General features: G+C 31.8%; 1 protein-coding gene across 1 annotated transcript in view; it reads right to left on the reverse strand.

The window, feature by feature from the left end:
- Positions 1 to 26,692, reverse strand: part of LOC111637472 (constitutive coactivator of PPAR-gamma-like protein 2) — a 184,267-nt gene that overhangs the window by 66,349 nt on the left and 91,226 nt on the right. The window contains exons 5-7 of the mRNA XM_023382965.1: positions 22,932 to 23,059; positions 13,054 to 13,279; positions 9,021 to 9,157 (exon numbers count right to left, since the gene is read on the reverse strand). Coding sequence (XP_023238733.1) covers positions 9,021 to 9,157; positions 13,054 to 13,279; positions 22,932 to 23,059 — 491 coding nt within the window. The remainder of the gene's footprint in view (positions 1 to 9,020; positions 9,158 to 13,053; positions 13,280 to 22,931; positions 23,060 to 26,692) is intronic.

Here is a 26,692-nt window from a genome sequence, read left to right on the forward strand (position 1 = left end):
ATTGCTCGAACTCCTCGAATAAATACCTCCACGCCTGTGCAAGTGTTTCCCCATCCCTGTAGTTGATGCAGTTGCCCCCCATGATAGCTTTGTGAATCTCCCAGGTCTCCAGGTGCCGGATGTGATCAGCGCGGAACGCGGGTCTGATAAGTTTGGTGTTCCGGAAGTCCGCCCTTATTTCAGGGTCCGTGACATAGGTCGATAAGGCAGTGGTGTGTCTTTTATGCTTAATGTCAGCTTGGTGTTCACGTATTCGTTTCTGTGTTGATCGGATGGTGGAGCCAATGTAAACTAAGTCTCTATTGAATCTGTCATCCCGTACGGGAATGGAGTAAACACCTGGGGCCCTGGAGAGATCCATTGCGTCTTTCGCGTTGCGCAGCAAGTCGTAAAGCGTGCCGGTTCTTAACTAAGCGATTTTGGTGCGGCTTGTTATTATTCAACGTAGTGTTAAGTTGTTGGAAGTCGTTTACCTTTTATGTGTATGTTTGGCCAGTCTCTCATTTAGGGAATATTTGGTAGAACCAATATATAAAGGTTATTTCTATATTGAAGCTATTAAATTTTGATGATTAAAAGTCATGGAAGTGAAAGAGAGAAGAGAGTATATGCTATATCTCAAGTGGGGTTAAACTCATTTACTCATTATACACATTTGTCAAATATCTGAGAAATATTATACATATTATACACATTTTACAATTTTTTTAAAACTCATATCTACCTCAAAAATAAGATTTTGCATTTTTATAATAATTAATAATATAAAATAATTTTTTAATAAAATCTCATAACAGATGGTGACATAAACAATTTTAACTTTGTGCCATATTCTTAATAATTTTTAAACTTAAATAATATTCTTATTTAAAATTAGAGATATTTCTCAAAACATCTTTCTCAGATATTTGACAAAATTACTCCTTTTAAGCTTCTATTATTGTTTATATTCTATACTTCCCTATTAATTGAAAAATCTGAAAGTGCTTCAATAACACTCAATTTTGTTATTAATTTATGAAGCATTAATATTCTTTTAAATGTTATATAATTTTAAACTAAATAATCCATTTTGCATACTATTTATCTCAAACATCAAAATTAAAATGCAATAATAAATAAAATCAATAAAAATAAATAAGACAAAATGTAAACAGAAATAATATTAAACTTACATAATCTTTTTGCATATTAACAAAACACTTAAATTATTATATAAAAGTGTGGTATAATTATTTTTATTAAATAACATTAAAAATGCAAATTCACAAATGTGTATACATAGAGAGTACTGTACAATAATCAATGTGTAAATTTAATAATAACCATCCTAATAACTGACATAGGAAGTTGTCAGACTGATTACTATTAAATTTTTGAAAGCTGAAAAATCACTAATTTTGTAATAATTTATGCTTTTATAGTAAACTGTTGCTTGAAAAAATAAAATAAATGTATTTATTAAACAAGCCTGTCTAATATTCAAAGCACAATACTGTTGAAATCAGAAAGCAAAATTACACTGTTTCCAAAAAATTGCCATGTGTTATAATCCAATCCTATCAGTTTGATAATGTATGATAGAAATATATAGAAACAAAATCCAAATTATACTACTAATGATTAAATGATATATGTGTAACTGGATTAACTAGTGGCTTAGCTAATTAATACAGATATTGTATTATGTTATTTGGACTAAAGATAGGCAATTATACTGCTATTGTGTATTAACTTTAATAGTTAAAAAATAAATGAACTTCATTTAGAATATTTAAAAAGAAAAAAAGATCAACCCAAAGCGAGTATCAAACATGCAAATTCTGTTCACCATGCAGATAAATTATCAATTACATTACGTGTGAAAGCTGCATGTTTCAGATCCATTCCAAATCAACCTTTACTTGCAGAATAGTCGAATGTACTTAATATATATTTCTCATTATTAAATTTAGCACAAGATAGCAACATAACCACTACTTTTAATCCAAATTACTAATAATAATTGTATAATTAATTAGTCAAGTTCTAGTCCAATAGTTAATCTGACTCTAATTTTCATTGTTAGTATGAAAAAAATATTGAGATTGCCATCATAAACTTAAATGTTTGGAAATAGAATAATAAGTCAGTCATATTAGCATTGCTTTTGTTATAAAAAAAGTTATAAACTGACCATCATTTATCAGCATATGTCATTTACAAATTTTAAATAAAATGCATGTTTTGAGCATGATTAACCTTAATCTACAGTTTTATAATTTAAATTTTCTTTTACATTCAATGCTTAAGAAGTTAGCAATTACTTGACTTTCAAAAATTAGATCAACATCAATTAAGTGATGATTTACTGAATTTAATAAAATTTATTCAAAGACAGATACTATTACTTCTGAATTTGCATTTCTCTAATTATTATTGAGCATTAAAAAGAATTTAATTTTGATATATTTTTATTCGTTGTAGATCAGCATCAAATTTTCATAGTAGTATCAGGTCTTACAACTATTAATATACAGGGTGAATCAAAAGTAGGTGGACAGTAGGTAGAGTAAGGTTTGTGTTAGGGTTAAACTATAACAATGATGTATATTTAACTCGGTTATGGTTATGGTTTAAAAATTACATCAGAGATGCATTTCAAGAAATTAATACACAAAGATAATTATGCAAAAATGTTTGTTGAAGCATAAAATGGTAAAATATAGACTTCAAAGCTGTGTAAATTGTAATGGACAGCAGTTTGAATACCTGCATTGATAAAATTGTATTGTATTAGTAAATATAATTGTATATGTAATTTCAATAAATGTCCACCTACTTTTGGTTCCTCTTGTATGTGACTGTTTAATGACTGTACAATAAAATATAATCTATATATAAAACACAGTAATAATTTTATAATGAAAATATATGATGCAAAATAACTTTTAACTATGTACCCATACATAAAAATTATTATTAATAAACATACCAATGCTATGGGAATCAGTAGTTCCTTCATATTTATCGTCATCTTTTTCTTGCTTAGACTGAATAATATCATTTTCTATTGTATGATCTAACTGTGATTGTATTTCTGACCCAAGTTCTGTAGAAAAGACAGCAGACTGAGAAGTGGGTGGTTCTATGACAATCTGTGGAGCTGAAGACTTATTATAACTACCTGTAGCTTGATTATAAGCTGTAAGACTTGAAAGCTGAAAATTTAATTTAATAAAAATGAAATCATTATCAACAAATTAAAAAAATAAATAAACTTGTTTCGAAAACGTTATTAAGAAATTTCACATAATACACAGTCATCATTCATTCCATGTTTCTAAATGGAATGTAGTTTATTTTTGTGTTTTGTTCATAATTATCCAGTTTTTGAGTTATATATGACAATACAATTATATCAGTATGATATGCAGTGAAATAGCAAGATCAACGATTTAATAAACTTGATAGCATTAGTTTTTAACAATTAAAACAAACATTTTACAACACTCCAGCAAAAATTTAATGTACCAACAAGGTTTTCAATCCAGCTTGATGGATATTCAGTTTCTTAAACAGAATACAAAAAAAGAATATAATAAATAACAAGATTTATATACAAGGCAGAAGTGTTCCCATGGATAATCCCATTTCAGGGACTGTGTGTTAACTCATGACGTTTAGAAAAAAATAGTTACAACTTTTCAGCACCAAATCAACACTCAATATGTCAACAATATCTTCACATTTTGATGCATCAAACTTAATATGCAATACTTTCTCCAAAGAATTAATAACAATCCATGGACTTTGTTCTAATTGTAGTTGAACGGACTTTGACTACAATTATAATAATAAACCACACAGAAGTTCATTTTTTGGACATCGACATCACTTTAAAAAGATTGCCACATCGCCATATATCAGGAACCTAGATACCACCCTACTTTCATTCCACACATTTCAACTGACCACTTTGAAATAAAGCAATCTGCCTTCTGATCCTTAATAAGAAGAGTGTTTGTACACTGCACAAATATACATATCTTAAAGAAGTTTAATTATGTTAAGAAAGGGTGTTCCAATATGGATATTGTAACAAATTGATAAATATTAGAATGTTTTCCTGTCTCCCATAGGATATACAAGGAGATTGTGCACTTCAACAATTTGAGCTTCACCTATAAGCTTAATCCAGTGGTACATGGGCTATTACACAATGATAGAAACCCACATGATGTTTACAGTTCAAGCATTTATTCTATACATATACAGGACCACTCACTCAACACAATGTTGAAATGCATTGGTGAAACCACGCAGAACATCAATAGTAGAGAAGGAACATATATGGATTGTGAAGAAAGATCTACAAACACTGCTCTAGTGGCATATACTAAGTAATCTAGTGCAGAGAATATTTGGGACAACTCTACAATCATAAGAAAGCAAATGGCAAGGTTAGCTTAAAGCATTTGGAAATCCTTGAAATTTACAAAGTACACAAAGAGCAAAGATGTGTTAATGTCTGGGATGCAAATCCATTGTATACTGCTTGGAAATCTTTATATGAAACATAACATCATACAACATCTAACATGTTTAATTAGCAAGCTGAATAAGGCGTACATTTAAGTATTTTTAGGTATTTTAAATCTTCTGAAACTGTGTTTCTTAATTTCTTTAATACACTAACACTATGTGTGTTTCTATTTCAACTGCCAAGTGTTAAAATAGAAACACAGCTAATGTTAGTAAATCAAAAAAATATTTTTAGGTAGTTTTGGTTCCATTTTCATCTCCAATTTTTGATTGTTTTAGAACTTTTATCTTTCAGTTACTCATTTAAATGGTACAGGTTCTGTTCTTTCAAATTTTTCCACATTCCACAAGGAGAGGTCAGGGCTGAAATTGGATGCCTTATGTGAGATCCGAATAGCCTGGGTCTAATTAACAATTTAAATATAAAGTTAAAATAATGAAGTAATATATTCTTTCCTTTCGGTGTGAAAATATCGTCTTTCTAATGTGGGAAAACTGATAAAAGAGCCACTTCCTTTAATAGAAGTAGACACATCCTTTTGTTTCCCACTTATCTATCACAAATCTCACCACCTTGGGAATTGTCAACCCCTCAATAATTCCCCTTTTCATCCGTTCATGTGAGTGAATACAAATAAGCTAATTGGTCACAAATCATGAGGTATAGTCAAAAATCTACATGATTTGAGAAGTACGTCTGAAGAACTCATAGGGAAAGGAGGTATCCCATATTTGCTCCATAAGGCCAATGCCCTTAGTTGTATCCAATCGAGTATAATAATGAGTTAATTTAGGAGAAAAGAAGAAACTTTTAATATTGTGCCAAATCAAGACCTCTCCATGAAGTGAAGTATGATCATAGAATACAGATGAACATAAAGACAAAGTAAACCTTGAGGTAGTATTGTTGTAAATGAATTTGTGAGCTCTCTCTTAGCGTATATTTTAATTGAATCCATATTTTCTCTCAATTGCTTGTTTGAATTATTTAATTATATCAATTTTGTATACTTTTGTTTATTATAGTTTATTAAATTCTTTTATTTGTGTGTTAAAGAAATGTCTCATCTTTGTCTGAATCAAATCCATATTATCTCCATACGCGTGTTAATCTGCGTATCTAAATTCGATTAACTGGTGTCGGGATCCTGACGTAGGAATGAAGAATTGTGAAATCCTTCAGTTCTGCTCTAGATATATCCAACTGTAAGTCCCTCCGCCCTCGAATTTCCTCAAATTAGGAAAAAGCCATTCTTATAGACGACCCGAGAACTAGTTTCAACAACTAGCCGCTGAGTAAGTGATACACGAGTAATAAACTACTCCGTACCCCCAACTAGAATCTCACACTTATAAAGGAATACGTTGTGCTACATGAGCCTTCCCCTTTGGCTGCCATAATACTGAAGAATACTAGGATCCCGTCTTTCTACCACAGAAATTTAAGCTCAACTAGGGTTGCCTGTGCCATTGTTGGAGCAGGCCAAGATCGCTTTATAGTTGTTAGTGTTTGTTTTGCAATAAATAATGACCTTGTTCAACTAGATACCATACTGGATGCCCTCCCGAATGAACAGATTATAATCGGAGGTGACATCAACGCTCACTCCCAGCTGTGGGACGATCCTGACAATGATGATTGTGCAGATGAGTTCTTGTCAACTCAAGGGGACTACACGTTATTAATGACCCAGGGTCCCTGCCCACTTTTGAAGCCACAATTGACAAGAGCTAGGTGGATGTTACCTGTTGCAACGGCCGGGCACTTAGGAAAATTACTGGCTGGAAGGTTTCTGGAAAATCTAGTCTTAGTGACCATGCCTATATATTCTATCAGCTTGGAACGCAGTGCCAAATTGAACAAACATCTGAGAAATACGATACCAAGAGAGGCAACTGGACTTTGTTTCAGGTGGCGTTGGTGGAGGGAGTAAATAACCTCCAACTTACTGATATAAACAGTCATATTGCGGCCTAAAACAAAGTCAACACTTTCAATGATCTACTAGAAGAGGTATGCAATAAGTATATCCCTAAGAGCTCTCTGCCCTTAGGAGTGAGAATAATTGCCTTAGGCAGAGGTACCAAAGAGCTAGGGATGTAAGTGAGAGGAGTACAAAGTATGAACAGTACCAGCAGCATGAAAGATGGTATAAAGCAGCCATAAAAGACACAAAACTGTCTTCATGGAAGGAGTTTTGTATTTTGTACAGAAATCTCCAATAAACCTTGGAGCTACATATACAAAAGCTGCACAAATAAGTTGAAAGCACCTGGCCTTCTTAGGAGTGTGAGAACAACTGATGGATATACTGCAGACGCAGACAGTACAATTCATGCACTAATGGATCTGTTCTTTCCAGCAGACTTACCAGAGGAAGATCTTCCCAAGCATAAAAGAGTGCGAAGTGAAATAAACACAGAGTACCAAATGGATAACGCACCCAACTTCACTTATGCCAAAGTCGAAGATGTCTTAAAAGGGGGAGAGCCCCAGGAATAGATGGACTAACAACTGAAATTATTCAAAAAATCTGGTCTATGATCTCAGGGGACATCCTCAGAGTCTTCAATGTTTGTCCAGAACATGGAATTTTCCCAGATAAATGGAAGAAAGCAAAGCTTGTTATCATAACTAAAAGTCCAGATGCTGATAGAGCAGAACCTGGGAGTTATAGGCCTATAAACCTACTCCCAGTGATGGGCAAGATTTTGGATTATCTTATAGTGCAAAGGCTAACTTATAAAGTGGTTAAGGAACAAGCCCTTAGCCCTAAACAATATATGGCTTTTTGCCAGCAAAGTCCACTGAAGATGTTATCAACTTGGTAGTGAATGATGGCAAATAGACCATAAGAGAGTACAAGTATTGTTGCCTGCTGAGCCTCGACATCAGAGGAGCATTTGATCATGCCTGGTGGTCCCAAGTCCTTTACAATCTCTGGCTCAGTGTCCAAAGAATATATAAAGGCTTATAGAAAGCTATTTTACAAACAGAACTGTCAGTTACATTAACAGTGGCATTAACATTACTCAGACCATGAACAGAGGACGCCCTCAAGGGTCTAACTCTGGGTCGCTTTTTTGGAACCTACTTTACAATAGTTTCTTGCTTCATGAAAAGGATGCAATAGAATATGCATATGCTGATNATTTAAATTTATATATTCTATTTTAGAACACCATTGTTCTAATTTTCTCATTTAACCTGAGGATGGCTATTGAATAGGCTGAAAACATTAGTTTAGCTTTAAATAAATTATCTCATTAGAAATATTTTGATGGTCTATTAATTATTTGCTGAGTGAGTTTTTGTTAATTACCAATATTATTCATATGTCACACAGCTTAAATCAAAAAGTCACTGTGCATCTATATTGCAAATGACAGTACAGATGCTTAGCAAGTTTTTGACTATCCTCTGATAAAGATATCTTACACTTTTTGGATGAAATAGCAAATTTTGACAAAAAGTGATGCTTCTCAATTATAAAATATTGTAATTTTGAATTTTATGCTATGTAAAAAACAGTATATTAATTCTGAGAAATTTGAAATTGAAATAAATACATTTGCTTTTGAACAACATAACTAAATCTCTGTAATACATTATTAATTCTGCATTGCTGTAGACATTCCAATTTCTTAAATGTATTAGATAGAGTTATAGAGTTGTTAAATAGGATTTAACAATTTGGAGGGCTTATAATTATAACACTAAAGTTAACCAATACAAAGGAATATCTAATATATACAGTGCACTGTATTTACAATTTTTAATATAATCCATATACTAAAGAACTAAAACTATTGAGCATAAAATTTTCCAAGTGTTATAATTACTATGTTGGTGCCATCTGTTTGTAAGCTGACGAGGGGTCCTTGTACCCGAAATGCATCCTTACCTAAATTTGAAATGTAATTATTAAAGACAAACTTTTTATAAAAGGTCTGGTCCTTCTTTTTGTCGGCCTTAGTGTGATAAGCCCTCCAAATTGTTAAATCCTATTTATTAGGTTATCTAACTCTATCTAATTCATAGTCGTGGGCTAAAAGCATCATTTATTATTATTCTTAAATGTGTTTATAATTTTTGATTGTTTGTGTGTAACTGTAAGTGGCCAAAAACTATTAAAACTATTAAATTGTTGGCCATGTTAAACTTATTATTAATTTTACTTAAGATTTATTTTATGTTAGTTAATTCATTCAAAACCTACATATATTCGATTTTAAATTTTGAACGTGTTCAGGTAAAGTTGTTTGTTAGCTACTGTTTTAAAAACAGATAAATAAATAAATATTTAGTAATAAAACAGTTTCTCTCTTCATTTTCAGTAAATTTATCAGAGGAACATTGAATATAAAACAACTATTTTATCTAATTTTAGAAAATACAAAAATATAGAAAAACAGTGTGTAATTATCATTATTATCAGTTTCAGTTATCAGCAATTTCAATCAGTATCTGCACATAAAAATATGTTCATAAATACTTTGGACTGCTGAAGATTTGATGACCATGATACTTCTGGACTAAGACGATTAGGACTCGAACTGTTACTACTTGATGATGCACTGGAACTGAGTAATAATCCTCCGTTGATATGATGAGGGGAAGAACAGCCTCCAGCTAATTAAAAATAAAGCAAATTATAAATTAAATTTTAAATAAATAAAATTTAATTATAAATTATTTAAAATAATAACAAACTATAATTTTTATTAAAAGCTACTCTACAATAAAAAAAATTTAATTAAAACAGTCATTCAAAATATATGCAATTTTTTTTTTATCAGATAATTTCAGATTTTAATCATTTCATTCTCAGTAAAATAAGTTACTGAAAGCATTTATGAATTAAACCTAATAGTTCTAAAATTTTTGCCAGGCTGAAAGAAATATACACCACCACCTTCAACAGAAGTTTAATTAACCAAAATATAGACAAATATTTTCGATCTATGAATACATCAAATACATTTATATATATATATATACAAATATATGAAGACATACATTTACAAAATAATATATATGAAAGTTAAGCAACTACATAAACAATATTTAAAAACAAAAGTACATGCACTTTTATAACATATGCAGATATGAAATATAGAGATTGAGTGCACTTGAATAGATGTAGGACACTGTCATGCACACAAACCCTTACTTTATCTTTGAAATTAACGCAAATCTTTTTTCCAGCTTTGAAAATCTGATAGGCTTCAAGAGCCCTAATATGGTCAGGATGTTGGGAGCTTCTGATGAGGAAAGCTTCTTGTAGGTTGGCTAACACATCCTCCTTGAGACATACATGGCCAAAATGGTGGTATACTTTCTTATTAACTATTTTATGTGTATGAACAACCCACAAAAAAACCTTTTTTTTTTACGAGTGTTATGTCACTAGTAAATTCCACAAGTACTTTCGACCTCCACTGAGGTCTGCTTCAGGTGGTGACTGGCCGTGTTTCGACCCGACCGTCGTAACGATGTTGCCAACGATGTAAATATATAAACGTGCGCGTAGGGTTTCACCCCTCCGACCGCCGTTGCTCGAACTCCTCGAATAAATACCTCCACGCCTGTGCAAGTGTTTCCCCATCCCTGTAGTTGATGCAGTTGCCCCCCATGATAGCTTTGTGAATCTCCCAGGTCTCCAGGTGCCGGATGTGATCAGCGCGGAACGCGGGTCTGATAAGTTTGGTGTTCCGGAAGTCCGCCCTTATTTCAGGGTCCGTGACATAGGTCGATAAGGCAGTGGTGTGTCTTTTATGCTTAATGTCAGCTTGGTGTTCACGTATTCGTTTCTGTGTTGATCGGATGGTGGAGCCAATGTAAACTAAGTCTCTATTGAATCTGTCATCCCGTACGGGAATGGAGTAAACACCTGGGGCCCTGGAGAGATCCATTGCGTCTTTCGCGTTGCGCAGCAAGTCGTAAAGCGTGCCGGTTCTTAACTAAGCGATTTTGGTGCGGCTTGTTATTATTCAACGTAGTGTTAAGTTGTTGGAAGTCGTTTACCTTTTATGTGTATGTTTGGCCAGTCTCTCATTTAGGGAATATTTGGTAGAACCAATATATAAAGGTTATTTCTATATTGAAGCTATTAAATTTTGATGATTAAAAGTCATGGAAGTGAAAGAGAGAAGAGAGTATATGCTATATCTCAAGTGGGGTTAAACTCATTTACTCATTATACACATTTGTCAAATATCTGAGAAATATTATACATATTATACACATTTTACAATTTTTTTAAAACTCATATCTACCTCAAAAATAAGATTTTGCATTTTTATAATAATTAATAATATAAAATAATTTTTTAATAAAATCTCATAACAGATGGTGACATAAACAATTTTAACTTTGTGCCATATTCTTAATAATTTTTAAACTTAAATAATATTCTTATTTAAAATTAGAGATATTTCTCAAAACATCTTTCTCAGATATTTGACAAAATTACTCCTTTTAAGCTTCTATTATTGTTTATATTCTATACTTCCCTATTAATTGAAAAATCTGAAAGTGCTTCAATAACACTCAATTTTGTTATTAATTTATGAAGCATTAATATTCTTTTAAATGTTATATAATTTTAAACTAAATAATCCATTTTGCATACTATTTATCTCAAACATCAAAATTAAAATGCAATAATAAATAAAATCAATAAAAATAAATAAGACAAAATGTAAACAGAAATAATATTAAACTTACATAATCTTTTTGCATATTAACAAAACACTTAAATTATTATATAAAAGTGTGGTATAATTATTTTTATTAAATAACATTAAAAATGCAAATTCACAAATGTGTATACATAGAGAGTACTGTACAATAATCAATGTGTAAATTTAATAATAACCATCCTAATAACTGACATAGGAAGTTGTCAGACTGATTACTATTAAATTTTTGAAAGCTGAAAAATCACTAATTTTGTAATAATTTATGCTTTTATAGTAAACTGTTGCTTGAAAAAATAAAATAAATGTATTTATTAAACAAGCCTGTCTAATATTCAAAGCACAATACTGTTGAAATCAGAAAGCAAAATTACACTGTTTCCAAAAAATTGCCATGTGTTATAATCCAATCCTATCAGTTTGATAATGTATGATAGAAATATATAGAAACAAAATCCAAATTATACTACTAATGATTAAATGATATATGTGTAACTGGATTAACTAGTGGCTTAGCTAATTAATACAGATATTGTATTATGTTATTTGGACTAAAGATAGGCAATTATACTGCTATTGTGTATTAACTTTAATAGTTAAAAAATAAATGAACTTCATTTAGAATATTTAAAAAGAAAAAAAGATCAACCCAAAGCGAGTATCAAACATGCAAATTCTGTTCACCATGCAGATAAATTATCAATTACATTACGTGTGAAAGCTGCATGTTTCAGATCCATTCCAAATCAACCTTTACTTGCAGAATAGTCGAATGTACTTAATATATATTTCTCATTATTAAATTTAGCACAAGATAGCAACATAACCACTACTTTTAATCCAAATTACTAATAATAATTGTATAATTAATTAGTCAAGTTCTAGTCCAATAGTTAATCTGACTCTAATTTTCATTGTTAGTATGAAAAAAATATTGAGATTGCCATCATAAACTTAAATGTTTGGAAATAGAATAATAAGTCAGTCATATTAGCATTGCTTTTGTTATAAAAAAAGTTATAAACTGACCATCATTTATCAGCATATGTCATTTACAAATTTTAAATAAAATGCATGTTTTGAGCATGATTAACCTTAATCTACAGTTTTATAATTTAAATTTTCTTTTACATTCAATGCTTAAGAAGTTAGCAATTACTTGACTTTCAAAAATTAGATCAACATCAATTAAGTGATGATTTACTGAATTTAATAAAATTTATTCAAAGACAGATACTATTACTTCTGAATTTGCATTTCTCTAATTATTATTGAGCATTAAAAAGAATTTAATTTTGATATATTTTTATTCGTTGTAGATCAGCATCAAATTTTCATAGTAGTATCAGGTCTTACAACTATTAATATACAGGGTGAATCAAAAGTAGGTGGACAGTAGGTAGAGTAAGGTTTGTGTTAGGGTTAAACTATAACAATGATGTATATTTAACTCGGTTATGGTTATGGTTTAAAAATTACATCAGAGATGCATTTCAAGAAATTAATACACAAAGATAATTATGCAAAAATGTTTGTTGAAGCATAAAATGGTAAAATATAGACTTCAAAGCTGTGTAAATTGTAATGGACAGCAGTTTGAATACCTGCATTGATAAAATTGTATTGTATTAGTAAATATAATTGTATATGTAATTTCAATAAATGTCCACCTACTTTTGGTTCCTCTTGTATGTGACTGTTTAATGACTGTACAATAAAATATAATCTATATATAAAACACAGTAATAATTTTATAATGAAAATATATGATGCAAAATAACTTTTAACTATGTACCCATACATAAAAATTATTATTAATAAACATACCAATGCTATGGGAATCAGTAGTTCCTTCATATTTATCGTCATCTTTTTCTTGCTTAGACTGAATAATATCATTTTCTATTGTATGATCTAACTGTGATTGTATTTCTGACCCAAGTTCTGTAGAAAAGACAGCAGACTGAGAAGTGGGTGGTTCTATGACAATCTGTGGAGCTGAAGACTTATTATAACTACCTGTAGCTTGATTATAAGCTGTAAGACTTGAAAGCTGAAAATTTAATTTAATAAAAATGAAATCATTATCAACAAATTAAAAAAATAAATAAACTTGTTTCGAAAACGTTATTAAGAAATTTCACATAATACACAGTCATCATTCATTCCATGTTTCTAAATGGAATGTAGTTTATTTTTGTGTTTTGTTCATAATTATCCAGTTTTTGAGTTATATATGACAATACAATTATATCAGTATGATATGCAGTGAAATAGCAAGATCAACGATTTAATAAACTTGATAGCATTAGTTTTTAACAATTAAAACAAACATTTTACAACACTCCAGCAAAAATTTAATGTACCAACAAGGTTTTCAATCCAGCTTGATGGATATTCAGTTTCTTAAACAGAATACAAAAAAAGAATATAATAAATAACAAGATTTATATACAAGGCAGAAGTGTTCCCATGGATAATCCCATTTCAGGGACTGTGTGTTAACTCATGACGTTTAGAAAAAAATAGTTACAACTTTTCAGCACCAAATCAACACTCAATATGTCAACAATATCTTCACATTTTGATGCATCAAACTTAATATGCAATACTTTCTCCAAAGAATTAATAACAATCCATGGACTTTGTTCTAATTGTAGTTGAACGGACTTTGACTACAATTATAATAATAAACCACACAGAAGTTCATTTTTTGGACATCGACATCACTTTAAAAAGATTGCCACATCGCCATATATCAGGAACCTAGATACCACCCTACTTTCATTCCACACATTTCAACTGACCACTTTGAAATAAAGCAATCTGCCTTCTGATCCTTAATAAGAAGAGTGTTTGTACACTGCACAAATATACATATCTTAAAGAAGTTTAATTATGTTAAGAAAGGGTGTTCCAATATGGATATTGTAACAAATTGATAAATATTAGAATGTTTTCCTGTCTCCCATAGGATATACAAGGAGATTGTGCACTTCAACAATTTGAGCTTCACCTATAAGCTTAATCCAGTGGTACATGGGCTATTACACAATGATAGAAACCCACATGATGTTTACAGTTCAAGCATTTATTCTATACATATACAGGACCACTCACTCAACACAATGTTGAAATGCATTGGTGAAACCACGCAGAACATCAATAGTAGAGAAGGAACATATATGGATTGTGAAGAAAGATCTACAAACACTGCTCTAGTGGCATATACTAAGTAATCTAGTGCAGAGAATATTTGGGACAACTCTACAATCATAAGAAAGCAAATGGCAAGGTTAGCTTAAAGCATTTGGAAATCCTTGAAATTTACAAAGTACACAAAGAGCAAAGATGTGTTAATGTCTGGGATGCAAATCCATTGTATACTGCTTGGAAATCTTTATATGAAACATAACATCATACAACATCTAACATGTTTAATTAGCAAGCTGAATAAGGCGTACATTTAAGTATTTTTAGGTATTTTAAATCTTCTGAAACTGTGTTTCTTAATTTCTTTAATACACTAACACTATGTGTGTTTCTATTTCAACTGCCAAGTGTTAAAATAGAAACACAGCTAATGTTAGTAAATCAAAAAAATATTTTTAGGTAGTTTTGGTTCCATTTTCATCTCCAATTTTTGATTGTTTTAGAACTTTTATCTTTCAGTTACTCATTTAAATGGTACAGGTTCTGTTCTTTCAAATTTTTCCACATTCCACAAGGAGAGGTCAGGGCTGAAATTGGATGCCTTATGTGAGATCCGAATAGCCTGGGTCTAATTAACAATTTAAATATAAAGTTAAAATAATGAAGTAATATATTCTTTCCTTTCGGTGTGAAAATATCGTCTTTCTAATGTGGGAAAACTGATAAAAGAGCCACTTCCTTTAATAGAAGTAGACACATCCTTTTGTTTCCCACTTATCTATCACAAATCTCACCACCTTGGGAATTGTCAACCCCTCAATAATTCCCCTTTTCATCCGTTCATGTGAGTGAATACAAATAAGCTAATTGGTCACAAATCATGAGGTATAGTCAAAAATCTACATGATTTGAGAAGTACGTCTGAAGAACTCATAGGGAAAGGAGGTATCCCATATTTGCTCCATAAGGCCAATGCCCTTAGTTGTATCCAATCGAGTATAATAATGAGTTAATTTAGGAGAAAAGAAGAAACTTTTAATATTGTGCCAAATCAAGACCTCTCCATGAAGTGAAGTATGATCATAGAATACAGATGAACATAAAGACAAAGTAAACCTTGAGGTAGTATTGTTGTAAATGAATTTGTGAGCTCTCTCTTAGCGTATATTTTAATTGAATCCATATTTTCTCTCAATTGCTTGTTTGAATTATTTAATTATATCAATTTTGTATACTTTTGTTTATTATAGTTTATTAAATTCTTTTATTTGTGTGTTAAAGAAATGTCTCATCTTTGTCTGAATCAAATCCATATTATCTCCATACGCGTGTTAATCTGCGTATCTAAATTCGATTAACTGGTGTCGGGATCCTGACGTAGGAATGAAGAATTGTGAAATCCTTCAGTTCTGCTCTAGATATATCCAACTGTAAGTCCCTCCGCCCTCGAATTTCCTCAAATTAGGAAAAAGCCATTCTTATAGACGACCCGAGAACTAGTTTCAACAACTAGCCGCTGAGTAAGTGATACACGAGTAATAAACTACTCCGTACCCCCAACTAGAATCTCACACTTATAAAGGAATACGTTGTGCTACATGAGCCTTCCCCTTTGGCTGCCATAATACTGAAGAATACTAGGATCCCGTCTTTCTACCACAGAAATTTAAGCTCAACTAGGGTTGCCTGTGCCATTGTTGGAGCAGGCCAAGATCGCTTTATAGTTGTTAGTGTTTGTTTTGCAATAAATAATGACCTTGTTCAACTAGATACCATACTGGATGCCCTCCCGAATGAACAGATTATAATCGGAGGTGACATCAACGCTCACTCCCAGCTGTGGGACGATCCTGACAATGATGATTGTGCAGATGAGTTCTTGTCAACTCAAGGGGACTACACGTTATTAATGACCCAGGGTCCCTGCCCACTTTTGAAGCCACAATTGACAAGAGCTAGGTGGATGTTACCTGTTGCAACGGCCGGGCACTTAGGAAAATTACTGGCTGGAAGGTTTCTGGAAAATCTAGTCTTAGTGACCATGCCTATATATTCTATCAGCTTGGAACGCAGTGCCAAATTGAACAAACATCTGAGAAATACGATACCAAGAGAGGCAACTGGACTTTGTTTCAGGTGGCGTTGGTGGAGGGAGTAAATAACCTCCAACTTACTGATATAAACAGTCATATTGCAGCCTAAAACAAAGTCAACACTTTCAATGATCTACTAGAAGAGGTATGCAATAAGTATATCCCTAAGAGCTCTCTGCCCTTAGGAGTGAGAATAATTGCCTTAGGCAGAGGTACCAAAGAGCTAGGGATGTAAGTGAGAGGAGTACAAAGTATGAACAGTACCAGCAGCATGAAAGATGGTATAAAGCAGCCATAAAAGACACAAAACTGTCTTCATGGAAGGAGTTTTGTATTTTGTACAGAAATCTCCAATAAACCTTGGAGCTACATATACAAAAGCTGCACAAATAAGTTGAAAGCACCTGGCCTTCTTAGGAGTGTGAGAACAACTGATGGATATACTGCAGACGCAGGCAGTACAATTCATGCACTAATGGATCTGTTCTTTCCAGCAGACTTACCAGAGGAAGATCTTCCCAAGCATAAAAGAGTGCGAAGTGAAATAAACACAGAGTACCAAATGGATAACGCACCCAACTTCACTTATGCCAAAGTCGAAGATGTCTTAAAAGGGGGAGAGCCCCAGGAATAGATGGACTAACAACTGAAATTATTCAAAAAATCTGGTCTATGATCTCAGGGGACATCCTCAGAGTCTTCAATGTTTGTCCAGAACATGGAATTTTCCCAGATAAATGGAAGAAAGCAAAGCTTGTTATCATAACTAAAAGTCCAGATGCTGATAGAGCAGAACCTGGGAGTTATAGGCCTATAAACCTACTCCCAGTGATGGGCAAGATTTTGGATTATCTTATAGTGCAAAGGCTAACTTATAAAGTGGTTAAGGAACAAGCCCTTAGCCCTAAACAATATATGGCTTTTTGCCAGCAAAGTCCACTGAAGATGTTATCAACTTGGTAGTGAATGATGGCAAATAGACCATAAGAGAGTACAAGTATTGTTGCCTGCTGAGCCTCGACATCAGAGGAGCATTTGATCATGCCTGGTGGTCCCAAGTCCTTTACAATCTCTGGCTCAGTGTCCAAAGAATATATAAAGGCTTATAGAAAGCTATTTTACAAACAGAACTGTCAGTTACATTAACAGTGGCATTAACATTACTCAGACCATGAACAGAGGACGCCCTCAAGGGTCTAACTCTGGGTCGCTTTTTTGGAACCTACTTTACAATAGTTTCTTGCTTCATGAAAAGGATGCAATAGAATATGCATATGCTGATGACACCATTCTTCTATTTGGGGCCCACTCTCAGCAAGAGATCGAGACTAAAGAAACTAACCTTCTTACAGAGATTGTAGCTATTGGAGAGAAGTACAAGCTAGAGTTCAACCCCAAGAAAACCCAAGGAATTATATTCCATAGGACAGGCGAGACAGATCTATATAAACAAGTGCCAACCATAAAGATGAACAGTGAGTCTATTAAGATAGTGCCATCAACGAGGTATCTAGATGTTATTCTAGATAAGAACCTCAATTGGAATGATCATATCCAAATGTTAAAAACCAGAAGCAATTTCATATTCTACAATTTAGCAAAAGTTGATAAGGCAAACTCGGGATTGGATTCTGAAGCAGTGAAACAGATCTATGAGGTGGTGATTATCCCAAAAGTAACCTATGCAGCAGCTGCGTGGCACGCGGCTGCAGACAAGGTTCAGAATAAAAGAACACTTGTCCACTCAAAGAAGTGCTATCATTTGAATAGCAAAAACATTTCAGACTATATCAACAGAGACCCTACTTGTTATCTGTGGGGTACCTCCTATAGACTTAGTGATACAAGAAAAGGCTCAAAACTATAAAATTCGGAAAGGTCTAACAATTAGAATGGGTGGCACCATCTTCCGGCTGGCTCCTACTGGACTAAAACAAACATGAAAGATCTTCCTAGCCAATCAGAAAGGATTAGGATAAAACAGCAACTGCACACCAGGTTGTGTAAAATAAATAAGACCTACTTGAACCTTTAACTGATGTGTATAGAAATTAATCTTTCCAATACGAACGTTTTCTTAACCCCTTCTGGGCTCTTCTTCAGGTGAAATAGCTGGATCGAACATCAAATGAAAAAATTTGAATAAATCCAAACGCTGCTGAGTTTGAATCGCACGGTTCGTTCATTTATTTGGTCATGTGATATGTTTGAAAGTGTTCGAAGATAATAATAAATGTCCATATTCAAGAGAAAGATATTATTAGGATATTTAAAAAATGTGCCATTGAGATACACAATTATCCAATAATGTTCTCACATGTTCCCCAGTACCTTTTATTTTATTTTATTTTTTAACACTTAATAAATAGTATACCATTGTTACTCTGTATGTAGTGTGTTTTGCCATGCCATGGAAAGGTCAATTTCGTCTCTTGAATTAACACACGTGGATGTGTCGTATGCCTTAAAAATTTCCATATCTTCCAACCACTTTAGGTGATGAATATGGGGTGTGGTGACAATTATACGCACTCTATTGAAGTCCGCCACAATTTCGGGATCCATGGCGTAGGTGGAGAGTGAGGTGGTGTGTCTGTTGCGTTGTATATCCGAGATAAGCTCTTTTATCCTAACCCCTAACAAACGTTTAGTCGATCCTACATATACTAGATCCCTGTTAAACCGGATTAGGATATGGGTAGGAGCAGAGGATAGCCAAGCAGACATTGAAATTCTCTCACTGCTAGACGTCAACGTCTAGGAGCGAGAGAGAAGTAGGGCGGCCTTTGTTGTCTATGCAGACAACTTGGAAGTCACTATGGAACAATATAAGCTTGATGATAGATGTTTGGCCTTTCAGGCCGAGCTGTTGGCTATGAAGAAAGCAGTGGAGTACTTCGACCATAAGATTTAAATGGGTGCAAGCCCATATTAAAACCGTGGGAAACTAATGAGCGAATCAGTTGGCCAAAGAGGCGGTCAACAAAAAGCAGATAGACTTTGATGAATTGCCTGCCACTTATATTAAAATGGTGGTTTAATTAAGGAAAGCATCCAGAAAAGGTGGCAAACTAGATGGAACAAATCCACAAAGGGAAGGTACACCCACCACTTACTACTGAATATTAAAGAAAGGCTCTCTGACCTCTGCTGGATGCCTAATAACTATTACTTTACCCAACTTATATCGGGACATGTCAATTGCATGTCCTACTTTAGAAGAACTAACAAAAGTGAATCAAAGGAATGTGAGTGTGGAGAGGAGTGCCTTCTACTGCAGTGCACGAAATTCGCTGTCCTCCAACTTGAAATAACTTGTGTGTATTATGGGGTAAACCCCAACATCAACATGAACATGTATAACTTTTGTCCTAATTAAGTTATACAAGTTCATGTCGATGTTGGGGACAGTCATGCCCGAATTGAACAGGCTCATTCAGGCTCTCTTTAAAAGAGAATTAAACTACACCAGGAGATAAGACTCCCAAAGATGATGGTGGCAAGACACCATCTGTGGTTCTGTTGTCAACAAGAAATGCACCAATGTACTTAATTGTAAGCTACTATTATTTATATTTAGTTTGTAAGTCTCTATTTGTTTTGATGTATAAATATAGATAGAAATAAAGAATAGAAACCCTCCGTAATGCTCTGCGGAACAGAGGGGTACTCTGATCCTCGAAAGGGGAAATGATGAATTTCCTAAACAAAATATAAAAAAAAAGGTACAGACTCAAATAAAAAAAATATTTGTGTTTTTCAAATAAAGTTTTGTTTGTCTCCTTTATAATAAATGAATTTATCTATTTCTAAGTAAAAATTGAAAGTGTCTGTAGAAGTAATTTTTTAAAATATTCTTTTTTGTGATAAAGTTTTAATACTTATTACTATAATCTAGACATGTTAATCCTTAAATATACTTGTATATGATTAGGCCACAATATACTTGGGCCACAAGTATATATAATATACTTGTGGCCCAAAACTCCATGACTTCTTCCAATGCAGCCCAGAGAAACAAAAAAGTTGGACACCCCTGCTATAGAAGGAAAAAAGAAAGGAATAATGATTAATGTGATATTACAGTGATAAATAACATATGTTATGCTGATAATATCTTCTAATGGCAAATAGTTTAAATGACATTCAGCTATTCTTACATTTAGTAAAAGAAAAAAAAAGCAGGGACATGAGTATGAGCATAAATATAAACAAAACTAAATATATAATGATAAGTAGCAACAAGATTAATTCATCTAAGCTAACACTTAGGGATTATACAATTAAGTACTTTTAAGTACTTGAAATGCTGGATTAATGAACAAGTCAATGAAATGGAAGTGAGAACCATAATTGAAATTGCTTGGTGGAATTTTACAAAAATAAAATCTTTGCTCTGCAATTGCAAATTGGACTCTGAAATTAGGTTCCAAATGATGAAATGTTATATATGGTTTACATTTTTATGTAGAGTAAAAATTTAGACATTAAAGGAGATGATTAGCATTAGAGATGTAGACATACAGACAAATGCTATGTATCCCATGGACAGCTAAAATGAGAAATGAGGTATTTATGGAAAAGATAAAGAGAACTAATTGATATTATTAAATGAAGATAAACAGTTTATCTAGAACATCTAATGAGAAACACCAAGTATCACATTCTTGAACTGAGCCTGGAAGGGAAAATAGAAGGAAAGGAAAGAAGAGAAAGACCAAGATTGTCTTAGCTAGACAACATCAAAGCATGGACGGGTCTTAACATGAAACAACTAATAAAAACAGCTGGAGACCGGGAGAAGTTTGCAGAGATGGTTGCTGAACTCTAAATGGAAATAGCACACTAATAATGTTAAATAAGATCTTCCAAATAATTTCTTATTAGAATAGTTTGAGTAATAATTTACGGAACATATCAAATTACAAAACCTTCAAAAAACAATGTAAAAAAACTTTAAGTTACAGTAATTGTTATTAATTAATCTAAATGGATTTGAAAAATAATGTAAATTATTATTTATTATTATTTTTTTCAGCTCACATCTTGTTTATTGTTTAGCTAAACTCTCTTTTTGTTTTATTTGTTGATCTTGGTCTAAGATGCTTGAAAAAGGCCTAACTGGCCACAATGTCATTTTGAAAATAAATAAATAAAATAAAATAAGAATACTGTTGTATTTTTTGGTTTGCAAATGTTTTTAATACTAAGAGAACATTAACATGTTAGAACAATGCCATATCTTTTTCACATTCTTTTACTATTGGTGTTTATGATTCCTTGGTGTATTTTGTTTAGTTTACTAAAATTTTGATAAAACTTAAACAGAGCTCTGCAAATTCACAAACTGCAGAAAATATATATGTTAAAATATTCAATATTCAAATACAAATGTGACAGCTTTAGTCCAGCCTGTAAATCAAGAAGTGATACAAAATATGAAACAAATTTATTGAAAAAATTTACTTTTGAAATGTTCTTAAAAAGTGGTAAGATTACTGTCATTTTGAAAAACATGACTATTTTGAATGTTGTTAATGGAATTGTTGCTGCTTGAAAATCAATAAAAGTTTGACATTAATTAAAAAGACTGAGGCAAATATGTTACCAGGAAATGAAGAATTTCTGAATTTTTAGAACAGTCTTAATAAGAGTATAGTAAAGAAGTATTGAACAATTTACACAGTTTAAGTGGATGTGCAAATAATGAGAAGTCAGTGTTTAATTGGGTAAACACATATAGAGATTTACTTGGTCAATAAGTATCAAATGGCAAACAAAGTATAATGAATTATGACTAATGGTAAAGCAGCCACCACCAATACTGAATTGATAAACATAGATGATGTGGATACTGAACACAGCCTCATGAAAGAAATGAATCAGCCACAGTAATGAACTACAAACCCATATAAAGCCCTATTAGATAATTTGGAACAAGACTATGCTCTTGCTGAAAAACCAATGATAAAAACATGTGGAGTACAGTTTTCCAAAAGGTACATGAAGGAAAAAAGCAAACATATGTCTTCATGTTTTAAATGGTTTAAAAAGTATTGAAATAGTTAAATTCATTCTTTCAAAAAGTTTTGATTTTTTTTTTTATTTCCTTCCACACGCTGTTGTATTCCTGTGTTAACCTTACTGATTTTAAATGAAAGTTTTTGCACATTACCTAAATATTTTATTTTTGTTTCATCCATTCCAACTTACTGGCTACAGCATTTAAATGATGCCAAATTAACCAAGATGGCATTTTTTTCCACTCATCCAAGATAATCAAGAGTGTACTATACAAGTATAGTTTCTATTTATATTTTTGTTATATTTTAAACAAAACAATATCAAACAAATTTATACAGAAAAAAAATTTTCATCTTTTTTATAATGTATATCTGTTTAAACATTAGAACTAATAACAACTTTATTAAAAATTGCACAGAAAAATATTATATTTACCTCACTCTCAGCAGTTTCGGATGCAAATCTTGCACTATTAGTTGATGGTTGAGGAAAAGGATCTTCTCCATCAGGTGACATAATTGAATTGGAAGATGATGGTTTTAATGACTCATTCTTTAGACAAGCTAAAAATTAAAATTTATAAATTTATAAATGAAAAAATGCACCATCAACAACTTAAAAGAAATGAAATAATTACATAAACAAACACCTGAAACCAAAACAAGTTAACAAAACAGTATTTTTACTGTATTGTCTGTCTGTAACATGGTCAATATAATTTTAAAGAAAATATGTAATTTTTTTGAAAAATTGTATTCAATTTTAATTTGTCCATTTAGTTCTGCATTATATTATAAGAAAATATGTAATTTTTTTGAAAAATTGTATTCAATTTTAATTTGTCCATTTAGTTCTGTATTATACCTGAAGATGTCTGTTACAAACAAATGAAAACATTAGTAAAAATACTAATTTAAGTTATTTTTGCTGGTTTTGAGTATTTGTCTTCATTTACAAAATATATTCCAGTTTTGGAGTGTAATTAAAATAATTACTTTACCAGAGTTTAACATAAAAACAAAAATATTTTTGCGCTAGTCACCAATCTTCAGACAAAAACAATATAAAAGATTAGAATGTGAAGCACTGTTATCATAGTAATTGAATAAAATCCAGAATAACTACAGTCAAACCAAGTTAAAAAGAATAAGGATATAATGAGTCCACGGTTAAAATGAGCAAAATGCGATAACAATTTTAATTTGCACATATCTCCATATATTTTCTCATACTCATAACGAGCATACTTCATGGATAGGATATACCAAGCAAACATTTGGTAGCTATGCAAACATTCTTAATTGTTCTAGTAGTAAAAAATGCAGTTTCAAATTCTTGGAAGAAATAAAACTGAAAGGGTTACTTACTTTTATGACTAGTGGATAATTAGTTTTATGACCTGCATAGATTACAGGCCTATTTATAATTTAACTTTCTTTTTGGAGACTGTCCCTCTCTTTCTTCACTTGCTTCTAACTCTGCTTTGCCAATTTATCTAATCATCACTACAATTGTAAAAATACCATACACTGTAGTTAGAAATGAACCATTCCTTGAGAAAAATGTCAATGAAAAAAAAGCCTCTTGGTTTACAAAAAAGTAGAAATGACTTGAAAGTTAGAACATGGTGCTAAAAATGTCAAAGTGTGTAGAAAGGTTTCTTTGTCTTCTTCAACAGTATCAACATATGGAAAAATTATGGAAAAATAAAGCAATCATAAATTTTAAGATTTGTAGACAAAAAATCTAAAATTGGATGTATTATTAATTAGCATTATTTTTAATTACAAAAAAGTAAATTGTTTAATATTAATTATATTGTAGTTCTTATATTGTATATAATTATATTGTAATTACATTATACTGTATTATTAAAAATACAGTATAATGGATTAATTACAAGGGGAGTATGGAGTAATGGAGTAATTACGAGGGGTGTCCGATATTAAAAGTACAAGCCAAAATTACACTAAAATATTTAATACATTCCACAAAAAATTACATACGTACTTTTGTTTATTTTTTGACATAATCCTGTAAGCATTGAGCATTATCCTTTCCCTTCGTGACCCCCAAGTTCTCTGAATTCTTGAGAATCGCAGATGTGGAGTAAAGTTAATGGGGGAGGAGTGCTAATGAGTAGCAGATTTTAAACTCTGCTTAAAAGTGACTTTAATCATCAGCACAGAAATTCACCACTAAGAGCAGTACTAATATTCATTCCTTACATTTGATTTTGAGTGTGACAGTCGTTCATTTCTGTTCGCAATCAGTTTGTTATAATCGTATATCATAATTCATAATTTGTTTGCAGAGGTAAGATTATTATTATTATTTGGTTATTTTGTATGCACAAATGTTTATATGCATAATTTCTCAATTAATAACACTTAAATATTTGATTATTTAAGCCATGGCATCAAAACAAAATTTAAAACCATTACCCATGATAGACAGTCAATTTACGGAAGAAGAGCTTAAAGAGATATTCGTATTTGAATATGATAATGGAAAGAAAAAATCAGTTACATGCAAAATGGAACCATCTTACACATAACTGATTTATTTCTTTCCATTTTTTCTTTACAATATGTTCACATTGTAAATGGCAAATCAATACAATGCAACTTCAAGGCAAATGGAACTAGTGTGTCAAAAAAATTCAATCTTTGGCAGCATGTGAAGCATAATCATCCTGAAATTTACAAAGGGTTAGTTAAAAAGAAGTATCAACAAGATGAAGTCGCTGTAAAAAGAAAATGTAATCATGACAATTTTACTATATCAAGGTGGCCTTTAACCAAACGAAGGTCATCCTCACTTTGCCTCACACTGAACACCTGAGATGGTTAGAGGCCATTTCCATATATAAATCTAGTCTCACTGCCATTTGCATCAATCACAAGGAAGAGTTGAATTTGTTGGTTGCATGGCAGGTCCTGATGAACACCAATCTTTAAATGCCAACAGCTGCTACCCACACAAATGTGCATGTCCAGCAAAACAATTTTACGAGATACAGATTTGATTTAACATTCAAATCTTCGTGTTCTATTTACTCTGTGTTCCATCAGATATTCTGTGTATCATCTGAGGAAGAACTTTAATCGGTTCGAAAACGTTTGTGATGTACAGTACTTTATCCTTCTTGCAACTCACATCAGTAACAGGTTCAAAATATATTGTTAATTTTTTTTCTACATTTTCTTTCCATATTCTAAATATTATACATTAACTCATTCAATATAAATTATATCTTTATCTGCAGCATAGTTACTTTTGATTTCATTCAATTAATATGGCAACAGCACTCTACATTATAATCTTAATTTATACCACTCAAATGAAATTTATAAAAATTTACTAATTATGTGAAAATTCATGCACAAAAATGAAAATAAAACAAAATGCTTAACTTACTCTATAAATTAAAAACTAAATTAAGTAGGAATTAATATATTTCTTGTATAAAATCATAAATATTTGATAAACACTAAGTAGGTTGAAAAGTTGCTAAAAGCTAAACATCTAAACCAGGGCTTCTTAAACTTTTTTTATTCACGACACCATTTATGATTGTGATTTTTTTCGCGACCCAAAAATATAAAATAAAGATATATACAAATTTGCAAAAACAATAATGGTGTGCTACCACAGTTCACTCTTGTGTTACAATGGAACAGAGACAACTGAATACACTGAAAAGTGACAACACTACACTAGTTCACACTACAATCAGTGTTCCTGAATCATTGTCTTGCTGCACCAGAAATGACACAAAGCATGCCTCATTTTCAAACTCTCACAAATTATTTTCAAAATTTTGCATTAAAATCTCGCGACCCCAAGATTTCACTGTGACCCCAAATGGGGTCGTGACCCATAGTTTAAGAAGCCCTGATCTAAACTATTGTGAGAACCCAGGCTGGCATTTTGTAATTTAATTATTTTAATATGCAACCAAGGAAGCTCATAAGATTTTCTATTTGATAGCATTTCCTTCATAAGTGACACATTTTCCAACAAAACCTACTTATCAAAGAAAGAAAATTTCACCCAGAAAAAAAAATCAAAGATTAGACATCACCCAGCTGNACTGACCAACGCTAACAGACTACCTATTGTTTAAAAGGCCCTCTGGTGGCGCAAGAAGACGGATTTTATAAAATAAAATGCAGTTGATACTGCATTTTTAT

This window comes from Centruroides sculpturatus, unplaced genomic scaffold (assembly GCF_000671375.1).
Source record: "Centruroides sculpturatus isolate CEXI.00-Female unplaced genomic scaffold, Cexi_2.0 scaffold870, whole genome shotgun sequence".
Classification (NCBI taxonomy): Eukaryota; Metazoa; Arthropoda; class Arachnida; order Scorpiones; family Buthidae; genus Centruroides; species Centruroides sculpturatus.